This window comes from Brassica rapa, chromosome A01, assembly GCF_000309985.2.
Source record: "Brassica rapa cultivar Chiifu-401-42 chromosome A01, CAAS_Brap_v3.01, whole genome shotgun sequence".
NCBI classification, from domain to species: Eukaryota; Viridiplantae; Streptophyta; class Magnoliopsida; order Brassicales; family Brassicaceae; genus Brassica; species Brassica rapa.
Window position 1 is genome coordinate 3,703,030 of NC_024795.2, and position 11,245 is coordinate 3,714,274.

The 11,245-nt window shown below is 35.6% G+C and overlaps 2 protein-coding genes across 3 annotated transcripts; one reads left to right on the forward strand and one right to left on the reverse strand.

Moving 5' to 3' along the window:
• Positions 1–913: 913 nt before the first annotated feature.
• On the forward strand, positions 914–3,092 carry LOC103853011 (aspartyl protease UND). Its single transcript, XM_009129919.3, has one exon. It carries the CDS (start codon positions 1,626–1,628, stop codon positions 2,916–2,918), a length of 1,293 nt encoding a protein of 430 aa, XP_009128167.1. The 5' UTR covers positions 914–1,625; the 3' UTR covers positions 2,919–3,092.
• LOC103853001 (subtilisin-like protease SBT2.6) lies at positions 2,979–9,351 on the reverse strand. Of its 2 annotated transcripts, XM_009129907.3 has the most exons (11): positions 9,127–9,351; positions 8,304–8,521; positions 8,064–8,208; positions 7,484–7,977; positions 7,343–7,415; positions 6,988–7,273; positions 6,373–6,701; positions 6,034–6,301; positions 5,691–5,972; positions 5,166–5,624; positions 2,979–3,113 (listed from the first exon to the last, which is right to left on the reverse strand). In XM_009129907.3, exons 2-10 carry the CDS (start codon positions 8,471–8,473, stop codon positions 5,215–5,217), a joined length of 2,457 nt encoding a protein of 818 aa, XP_009128155.2. In that variant the 5' UTR covers positions 8,474–8,521; positions 9,127–9,351; the 3' UTR covers positions 2,979–3,113; positions 5,166–5,214. The 2 variants fall into 2 exon arrangements, with proteins under 2 accessions (XP_009128155.2, XP_033134439.1); XM_033278548.1 differs by lacking the exons at positions 2,979–3,113; positions 9,127–9,351 and adding an exon at positions 8,888–9,069 and having other exon boundaries at positions 5,215–5,624.
• Between the last annotated feature and the right edge of the window lie 1,894 nt (positions 9,352–11,245).

Below are 11,245 nucleotides of genomic sequence, written 5' to 3' on the forward strand. Positions count from 1 at the left end.
TAATAGAGTTACTCTATTTTAGAGTAAAATATAGAGAAAATTATAGAGTACCATTAGAGATGGTCCTAATTAAACTATCTAAAATAACTGCTTATACACTTCGAATGGACACTTTTTATTTGCTTAACCAAATAAACACATAATCTGCAACTACTCTTCTACGAGATTTTAGCGGGATTTGGTTCGTTATGTTTACGTTTCACTTCCTAGATGTAGCTGAGTTGTCCTTGGACATGAAGAGTGTGTTCAAGAAGTTGGTTATATTGGGTGTTATCCGCTTAAGTGTGACCCCTGAGCAGTGCCTGAGCAGTGGCGGATCCAGACTAACATTTAAAGGGAGTCATAAATTAGAGTAAAGAAAAAATAAATTGAAAAATACACCGGTGGAGAATCGAACCTAGGTAAAGGAATGTCACATGCCACACCAGAACTGCCGCGGAATCTTATTGTACTCAAAGCAAAAATATTAGAATATCAACTAAATATGTGTCATCTACCTTTTATTTCACCACATGGGTCCGCCTCTGCTCCTGAGCACTACTGGTAATTTCAGTCTTTTCTTTTAATCGTTTTGTTGATCTTTTTTTTGTATTACTATTCATCCAACGTTGTTCCAAGCTTCTTACTTATGATTCGTGCTATATAATGTCTTGAATAGGCGTCCAAGCGGACCAAGCCATGTGAATTTGATGTCTTCTTCTGTAAAAATCTTACTTTGTGGAAAACCAAACAAAAACCTAATCTGCAACTAATCTTCTTTACAATAAAAATATAACAACTAAAATCACGATTAATGGAGATCCTTAGGGTGGAGTTCTTAGCGGAATATAAGAAACCGTCTCTTAACTTTTAACTAAAAAAGTTAAGAATTCTTAACTTTTTTAGTTAAAAGTTAAGAGACGGTTTCTTATATTCCGTTAAGAACTCCACCCTAAAAACGTCATTAATCATGCTCTAACCATTTTCTTATATATTAATTAAGAAGTAAAAAAAAGTTTCACAATCAGTCTCACCGTGATTGATTATTAATACTCTTTACAAAAATAGAGGAAAAGCATTAAGTGAAATCAATGATCAGGCTACTCTTTTTGTTCGTGTACAAGTACTCTTGTTGAAAACATATTTGAAGACATGTAAGAGCACGCACAACGCAGGTATGTTGCACCGTTTCTACAGATTTAAAAAAAAAATGGAAAAGGGAGAGAGAAGAAGAAACGATGTTCCTTTTTTTTTGAAACACAGAAACGATGTTCCTAAAGAATCGTTCTTCCTCATGTTACTCTTCCACATGTTACTACATTACAGGTTTGATTTATTTTTCTGATTTAAAATTTAGTGGTTGATTAAATTATATTCAAATTATTAATATTTTATTTGTTAAGTACTCTTTCTGAGATACCAAACACTAATGGTGCTCTATCCATGAACATCCGTAATCTTTTTGCCTGAAATATGATCAGATTGCTATGTGTTCAACTTCGGTTGGTAAAAATCAGTGAATCATGCAAGAAAAGAATCCTTCCATACAAAAAAGAAGTTCACACAAAGACAAAGAGTCAATGCCTTAGGTTTTCTCAAACTTATATTAGAAGGATTTTAAGAAAAATAAAAATTTTGATCATCAAATGACTATCTCTCTAACATTGCGTACTACCATTCTTATCTCCCTAATCATTCTCACGTGCTCCAACCGATGCATATCGCATCCCCGGCTTGCGTCAAGGCTAATACACTCAAAATCAATCAAAACCCAAGAATTACCAAAGAAAAATACTGGTTACTTGCATCCCAAGCCACCTCCCGCTTCCCGTCTAGATAACATGTGGACCACAGTGAATATCATCTCACATGTAACTCCTATCACACGTCCAGCAGCATTCCTCGCGAACATCTCTATCGGCGACCCACCTGTCCCACAACTTCTACTCATAGACACAGGTAGTGACTTGACTTGGATCCAATGTCATCCCTGCAAATGTTACCCTCAAACAATCCCATTTTACCGCCCTTCAAGATCTTCCACTTACCGTGACGCTTCATGCGAGCCTGCACCACACGCCATGCCCCGAATCTCCCATGACGAAAGGACCAAAACTTGCCAATACTACCTCCTCTACCGCGACAATTCAAGCACCAGAGGTACCTTAGCTGAGGAAAAGCTCACGTTTCAGACATCAGACGACGGTTTGGTCTCCAAACAAAACATTGTTATAGGCTGCGGACAAGACAACTCCGGTTTTACTCAATACAGCGGCGTGCTAGGTTTAGGACCAGGTAAGTCCATAGTAACTCGCAACTTCGGCTCTAGATTCTCTTACTGCTTTGGTAGCTTAACCGATCGGACCAACCCACACAACATTCTTACCCTCGGAGACGGCGCCAGAACTGAAGGCGATCCAACACCTTTACATATATTCCAAGACCGTTACTACCTTGACCTCCAAGCAATCTCTTTAGGTCAGAAACTTCTCGACATCAAACCCGATGTTTTCAAGAGATATGGGTCCCAAGGAGGTACCGTCATCGACACGGGTTGCTCACCAACGATCCTAGCCAGAGAAGCTTACGACACACTCTTTGAAGAAATAAACTTCCTTCTTGGAGATGTTCTCACACGCGTTAAAGATTGGGATCAGTACACAAAACCTTGCTATGAAGGGAACATGAAAGCTAATCGTTTAGGGTTTCCCGTCGTCACGTTTCATTTCGCCGGCGGCGCTGAGCTGACGTTAGACTTTGAGAGTTTGTTTGTTGAAAGTGAAGATGGAGAGAGCTTTTGCTTGGCTATGAGTATGAACACGTTCGATGATATGAGTGTTATTGGTGCCATGGCTCAGCAGCATTATAACGTTGGTTATGATCTTCTAACTATGAATGTTTATTTCCAGAGAACTGATTGTGAGATTCTTGATTCTTAATATAAAAAAAAATGTTCTATTAAACTGATATTTTTTAGAAAGATTGGTAGGTAACAGATATAATGCATGTAACATATAACAACATATCACTATTATTTCTTCAAATGAAGTTTAAAAAAATAAAAATAAAATAATTATACAAACAGTATTATTCTCTTTACTCAGACAAAACTACATTTTTATCATTACTGCATATCTACTAATAATAGCAATCCCAATTAATTCCAAAGGTTGTGAATCTACTTATGTTGAAAGGTTGTGTATTTTGTAAAAGATGTATAAAATGTTGTGTCTTTTCTAAAAGTTCAATGTTGGAAGGTTGTATCTTTTCTAAAAATTGTCTAAAAGTTGTGACTATTCATATAAGTATATTTTAAAAAGTGAAAAGTTGTGACTATTCTTATAAGTATCCTCTTAATATAACTACCTTTAAATTGGAAGAATGCGACTATTCAAACTGAAGAGTTGTGACTATTCAAATAGATTTTTACAATCTATAAATAGTCTCCTCCATGCATTTCTCAAAATAAAGTTTTCACTAATCAACTAATAATAAAATGGTAGAACAAAAAGTTATAAGCAGTTACATGGATACAAATTCTTAGAAAATATTCAAATGAAGCGTTATAAACAATAAATATTAGGAAGAGGTTTACGTGTTTGGATAGCTAAAAAACTAAAACGAAATAATGAAATCATTAGTCTCAATTTTCTTATACTAGATGAAATCATTAATATGAAAGTTATATTAATATGAACTTCACTCGTCTGAAGATTTGAGGGAAGAAGGAATAATTTAGGCCAACCAATGTACAGAGCAATTGCGGTTGAGAAATTAATATAAAAGTTGTATCTCTTAATTTTTTTTACATAAAAATTGCATTTAATAGTTTTTGTAATGAAAAATTGCGTTTCTTGTTTTTATTTTGTTCATATCCATTTATTAATGATTCACCTAAATATTTACAATTTTTTATATCTAAAAATTAGTATATTAATATGAAAAATTCCAAGAAACACAGGAAAAGTCTACTCTGAGAGAGATAACGGTTACAAGATTGAACCGGCATGAAATTATAGCAACCATCGTGTACCATGAGATCCAACTTTTGATGAGACTGCTCTCTTATGAAAAAAGATGCCATAGAAGACGGAGATGAGTGGAGACGATGCCATTGTCAAATACCAAATATATTTGGGAATACAATACAACGTCTTTAACTAAATTGTCGTTAGTTAAATTTAAAGAACGTCTTTAACCGCCGTGAGGAAATAGCACAAAGAGTCAAACACGTTATTGGTTTTATTATGAGAACTTGATTAATCTAACCTATTAGGCTATTAACAAACAACAAAGGAAATGAGTACAGCCGGTGCAGGATTCTACATCGGCCGGGAGGGAATCTGTGATAAGATACCTTCGAGAAAGTGTTGTTGATGAAATAGCCTTGTGGCCAGGAGAGAAAAAAAAAACAGTTTTTTTATTGGCAAAACTAAATTATGATTTAATAGTTTGATACACGCAAATATATGAGTTGAAGAGATATAAGTGGAAAAAGATGCAACTTTCCAAGTCAAAAGTAGTAATAAACGGAAAAATATAATACATAGTTATGAAACACAAGAACATAATATAATAGAATTGAAAGGGCATAAACTAAATAGAAAGCAGTTGTAAATGAAAAGGTATCATGTTCATAATATATAATGAACAGTTATGAACAAAATTATAATGAAAAGACACAACTATAGATATTAATAGATATTATTAATATATATTGTGTATTATAGCATTTTTAATACAAATAAATTTCTTCGGGTCGTGATTTCTGTTGCGTGTCAGTTGCCGTTGAAGTTAATGCATTAAACAAGGGATAGCTCGAGATAAACCGCTATTGAAAGTGGTGTAAAGCATCTTAGCTCAAGCGGTGCGGTTGCTAAGAGATGGCATAACTCAGAAGTGTAAGTGTTTAAGTCTAAGGTTTTCTTTTTAATTTCGGTTAATTTTTATTTCTTTTTGTCCGGTTCAACTTTGTCATCTTAGACCGATGCCCGGCTTCTTAAGAATATTATATTTAAAATAATTTTTTTTAATAAAAAAAACATTTGTATGTAAAATAATTTTGTAACTCATCTGTTCGTTAAAAGCAATATAAACAATATATATACAATGCTATTTTATAAAATATAACATATTTATTTTTATAAAACGATTTTCCGTGCGATATCGCACGGTTCCTTAACTAGTTACAACAATAACAATAATAATAATATTACAACATCTGATATATTGCGTTCATCGCTTGTGTCCCAAGGCAACCACTGGGATACTCACTTTATGCCCTCGGCTTCCTTTCAATGTAACCTCTCCGAAGCTATAAACTCCGGTCACAGATCTCACTGTAAGAGTCACCGTGAAGCTTCTCGAAGCTCCAGCTCTAAGTGTCATTGCAGGAGGACTCACTTCAATGACGATGGATGGCTCCATCCTTGATGTGATTGTGTATGTTTCTTCCTCTTCTGCAACATTCGTCACTCTTCTTGTAATGGTCTGTGTTCTCACGAGATGAGAAATGGCTATAGATGGCGAGTTGAAGTTCGAAGGATGTCTCATTTTGTAATTGCAGGGAGTGTTTGTGAAGTTCCTTATCTCGTGGGCATCGATACCAGGCGTGGTGCACAAGAAACCTAGATAATCCTCATAACCTACAAAAAAAACCTAATCAAATATCTGAGGGTTTGATTAGGGTTATTTGATTAAAGAGAATGTACCTGCATCAAAGATGAGACCAGGGTCTAGAGCAGAGCTTGGACTGACATGACCACTTCCATAATCAAACGGAGTTGCTTTAACAAGCGTCACTGTCTCTGTTTCAGAGTATTGTTGAGCTTGGAGAGGCCTTCCTGCTCGGTCCATGACCGTTGAAGTTGTCATCAAAGCTGATTTGATAGCAGCTGGACTCCATTGAGGATGTTTCTGTTTCACCAGAGCAGCTATACCAGCAATGTGTGGTGCAGCCATGCTTGTGCCAGAGATTAATGCAAATCCTTCACCTGCTCACCTAAAACGTTTAGTCTCCTGCTCTATACTGACAATATTTGAGGAAATGCTTACCAACATAGTTAGCCTCGTCAGTTCCATTTTCAGACCAAGCAGACCATATTAAAGAGCCTGGAGCAAGAATGTCTGGTTTGAGGAGATCAGCATCCTGAAAGCTGAAGTCTTTAGTGTTGGGTCCTCTAGCTGAGAACAAAGCCACTTCAGGTGCAGATTTGTGGAGAATAGGTTCCAAACCATCTCCAATGCTTCCTTCAGCTTTAAAGTCCTTTACCCTTCCCATCCAATCTCTTGACGTTGTGACATTGTAGTAATCAATCAAGTCCTAGTGAAGAAAATAAAAAACAATACCAAGTTGAGGAAACTATGAGAGAGTGAATAACATTTTAGTATTACCATTGATTTAGAGACATCTGTAATGAGAATCCCTGGAATGCAAGAAGGGACAGGATCGAATTTTGTGCCTGGAGAAACGTTTTCAACAACAAGGACGAAACCAGCAGCGCCTAGATGCTTGGCAGTTTCAGCAACTTTCTTGATGGAAGCTGAACCAGCAACAAAGTTGAAAGAGTATCCACAGAGAAGAATGTTCCCTTGGACCAACTTTTTGTTCAAGACTTCTGGCTTCTGGCAATCTGACGGATTGTACTTGTTACCACCAGAAGAATCAAGAAGAACATCATTTGCTGATACCATCTTGTACGAACGATGAGGTCGAGTAGAAGCTGCACAAACGCATAATGATTCATTTAAAAAAAACAATATAAAGACTCAGAACAAACCAAGCTCTCTTCCAAAATGGTGTGGATCTATATTTATTTAGAATGTTTAAAAAAATCGGTAGGCGGTAGTTAGACGTTTTATATTGGATTATTGATTAGGCGGGCACCTACACCTATTTTTTGAATGTTTAGACTGAATTTTCTAAAAAATCGTTTCGTTTAGGTCTGATTTATTGATTAGGCGGCGATTTTTAGAACACTATTTAGATCAGAGGGAGGAGAAGCTTACGGGATAATCCTATTCCAGCAAGCATTTTTCCATTTCCAAGGGTCAGATGGTTTTTGTATCTGCGATCATCAATGGCAGCAGCTACAGTAGTAATCCAAGGGCTGTATGAAACCAGAGTTTTGGGAAAGGGACCACCGTTTCCAGCAGCTTGAGCAACAAACACACCAGCCTTCACAGCTCCAAGAAGTGTAGCATCGAATGGATTTAAGAATGTTGTCTTTGTAGTAGCTGGAGGACTGTTTGGACCAACCGAAAGGCTCAAAATATCAACTCCATCATGAACAGCCTGGCTCACAAAAAGCATAATTACAATTTGGTCCATCCAATTTAGAAATTGTGGTAAGTTCTTTCTTACCATATCAATGGCAGCAACCACATCAGATACAAACCCTCCGAAAAGCCGATATAGAGCTTTATAAACAGCAATCCTGAAACAAAATAACTTTCAAAAACATGCAAAGAGAATGTCTCCAAAGCTACCATAAGCTATATTTACCTAGCACGAGGAGCCATCCCACTTGCTTTTCCAAACTCATAGCCATGCATCCTCACAGGAATACCATTGTTCCCAGCTGCAATAGCTGCTGTGTGACTTCCATGTCCATCACCATCCATAGGTGAAGCAAAGTCAACCTCCGGATTAAACGCACCAGCTGCTTTAGCAGCTTCAGCAAAATGCTGTGCTCCTATGATCTTCCCGTTGCAGAAGCTAACCTTAGTACGAGGATCATCTTCACATTTCCCTTTGTAACTAGGATGAGGACCATAAGGTACTGCAGTGTGGTGAGATGCAAAGCTAGGATGATGAGGGAAAATCCCTGAGTCCACAAAGCCAATAACAATATCTTCTCCTGCTCTATCATAACCGCCACCTGTTGGCCAGACATCGGTTGGTAATCCCAAAAACTGTGGCGTATGTGTGGTGAGCTTCTTCACTTTCCAGTCTCTGCTCAGGTGTTTCACACCAGGAGCGCGACGAAGCACTTCCGCCTACTAATATAGTGGAGTTAGTGTAAGAAAAGGGACACAAGGAAATAAAACACTTAAGAGACTATTATCATGAATCTTGATTTCACCTGAGCAGGGGAGAGATGAGCTGCAAAGCCGTTGATAAGGTGTTTGTAGCTGTAAAGCTTTTTGTATGATCCTTCTTCAAAGAGCATTCCAAGAAGCATATCATGTTTCCTCTCGAGGTGACGGGCGTATGATGTCACCAGTTCACTGTCATACACAAAAAAGGTAACAGATTGTTTATAATCAAGCAAAGCAGGGATTAAACAAGGTGTCAATGAGAAGAAGGGAAACACACAGGGTACCTTGAAGTATCAATTTTCTCATCAGATTCAACGGCAGTTGCTTCAAAGCCATTAACACCGCCGTTGTAACTTATGATTGGATCTCCTTCCATAGTCACAATGTAAATCTCTGCTGATACACTGAAGAACAGTGCGAAAAAGACAACAGCTTTACACCTGATACGATCCATCTTGCTTCTCACCAAAGAAGCTCCAGCTCAATTTTGCTATAGTCTAATCTGCAGTAACAAAAACAGCATGAAAAGCATTAGCATCCCTGAAACAACAGTCAACAATCACTTAACTAGCCTTGTGTTAAAATCAGCACATAAATAATTAAAGCTAACAAGTTTATCTCACACACTTCTCCAGTTCTTAAGAGCTTAGGATAAAGACAAAACTTTCTTTCAATATCTAACAGGGGAGACGCATGAGGAACCAAGCACATGAAGATAAGCCCCACTCTCAATTAACTCCAGAGATAGAGACTTGGAGGGGATACCTCAAAGATCAATCCACTTGAAAGACATATACTGTTGAATGGTAAAACTCAACTCTCATAGACAAATTAAACTAAACAAATCAACTAATATAGAAAGTCTCACCTCCCAGTTTTATGTAAAGTTTGAAGAGGATACAGTAACTACTGTAGCAACTGTTTGCTAATCAACCAGTGTGAGAGACATAATAATATACTTGAGAGAAAAAAAATGAGCACACTTTCACAAATCTTCCAAGCAAGGAATAAGCAAGAATAACAAACCCAGAAACTAAAAAATAAATCAAATAATTTGAAAACTCGAATGGAATAAAGCTTTAAAAAAAAGCAAAAAGAGAAACTTACTCGGATTCACGAAACGAATCAAGAAACTTTGGTTTCTGAGTTTCTTTTCCTTTTGAAGAAAGGAGAGATCTTGCAAAATATCAAAAGAAGGAAACTTTAAAGAATAAATGAGGATGAAATGTAAGTGGGGGAGTGTACTTCTAGTGAGAGACAGTGTGAAATAAAAGATTTTCAGGGTTTTTGTTATTTTTCTTAAATTATTATTTTTATTATAATTATTTTCTTCATTGTCAAGCAGGACCCTACAACAAGCCAAGGATAATGGAGACTTCATCACATTTGTATTTGTTGTAAAAATGTTTTTAAAGATTTATATTTAATTAATACCAATCCTTAGTGATGTTGCTTATGAAGTAAAGCTTAAACATGTAAAGCATAATAATAGTAGTACTAGTAGGTGGAATCCACCACAAAATACGAGGTTATGTAAAGTATATAACTAAATAGTATTATATTAAGTGAATCTATAGTTCAAATATTGAATATTGATTCATAATGATGACAAATTAAATAAAATCATAATTGCTAGAACAGTATAAATAAAATAGATCACTTAACAGGAAACTATAATACCTTTAGAAACTGCTAAACCATATTATTTTCATGAAATTGCTACAGTTGACAATTTCTCTGACTAGTGACAAATTTGACCAGTTGAGTCATTTCATTCATAGTTGTTGTGAGATGTCAGTGAGAGCGACGATTAAACGCGCGAGTTTTCTTGACAACTGGCAATTATATTACAAATTTGCCCTTAGAACAATGCATATTGTTTGCACAATATCGATTTATATATGAAATACTTTGTTTGTAGATGTGCTAAAGATGTAGGAAAAAAAGTCCAAGGTGGGAGAACAAAATATAGTTTGACATTAATTGATGAAAAGGTAAAGAAAAAGTAGAAAAACAAGAAAGTTATAAAAGTAAATACTAAATTAATAATCTAGAGAGACATAAAGTAATGTTAATGATGTTTGATTAGAATTCATGTTTCAATCACATAACGCGGTTTTCCTCCAAACGCATTATAAACACAGTTAATATCACTTGATTGTGTTTCTTTTTAGGATTATACATCTAAGAATTTTACTCCATAACAAAGTACTCATTACGCTTATGAGCCTATGACATAATAATACTAAGAAGACAGATGGTAGATAATTTGTAGGAGAATCAACTGAGAATTCTGGATAAATAGCTTATGTTATTGATTTAGTTCTAAGCTTTGAGTTGAGAATTATAATGTGAAAGATGTTTGTACTGTAGTTAAGTAATTGGAAGCATATGTGGTCGTATACAGTTAGCATCCAAAAGGCACATGTGGGGGATTGTTCCCAGGAGATATGTCGTTTAGTCGAAACACATCATGTGTCATGTGACCTTTCTTCTTGTTCAAAAAATTGATTCCATTCTCTTAAACCAACCAGAAAAACTTCCTACATTATTTGATTATTAACTATTTATGAGTCTAATCCTTTTGAGTTTTTGTCATGTCACGGGCTTATACATATTTGCAAGTACCCATATAAGCTGAACTTCCTTTGGACGTTTCAACAGCTTTAGCAATTAAGTTATGAATGTTGATATTATGGAACTCCCTTAATATGTAATACAATATATATTGAATGATGTAGATCAATTTCCTGCACAAACTTCTTTTACAAATCATTTGCATCACTCATACAGTTATATAAACAAATGATTAACAGATTAATGATGTGTTTATTTCATGCATATGAAATATGTCTGATATGCCAAATTGAATGATTCTTCTTAGTCGTTTTACCTTCGTGAAATGAAGAAGAAAATCCTTCCAAATTCCAAGTTTCAACAATAAAAACAAAACTAAGAAAAAAGGAGATACGGTGGAATTGGAATACGTACGTAACCACGTAATTTATGAGGGAAACTTATATTTTATTGTTTCCCTTTGATTATGGAAATTCTTGTGGTTGATGATTAGCGAAGAAACTTTTTACTGCCTTTCGGTCAAAAAGGGATACAGAATAAATTGGCTATGTGCGAATTCGTGACAACTTACTTTTCGTGAGTCTATATAACATTTATTTACTTATATATAAATTAGGTGTAACAACAAATTAAATGCTATTAAGTTTTG

Bases quoted from the DNA above. Each gene is read 5' to 3' on its own strand.
- LOC103853011 (XM_009129919.3), top strand. From the start codon at position 1,626: ATGACTATCTCTCTAACATTGCGTACTACCATTCTTATCTCCCTAATC.
- LOC103853001 (XM_009129907.3), bottom strand. From the start codon at position 8,473: ATGGATCGTATCAGGTGTAAAGCTGTTGTCTTTTTCGCACTGTTCTTC. The intron at 8,209-8,303 runs GTACCCTGTGTG...TGTGTATGACAG, and splicing joins GAGAAAATTGATACTTCAAG to TGAACTGGTGACATCATACG. The intron at 6,302-6,372 runs GTAATACTAAAA...TTTCTTCACTAG, and splicing joins CAGATGTCTCTAAATCAATG to GACTTGATTGATTACTACAA.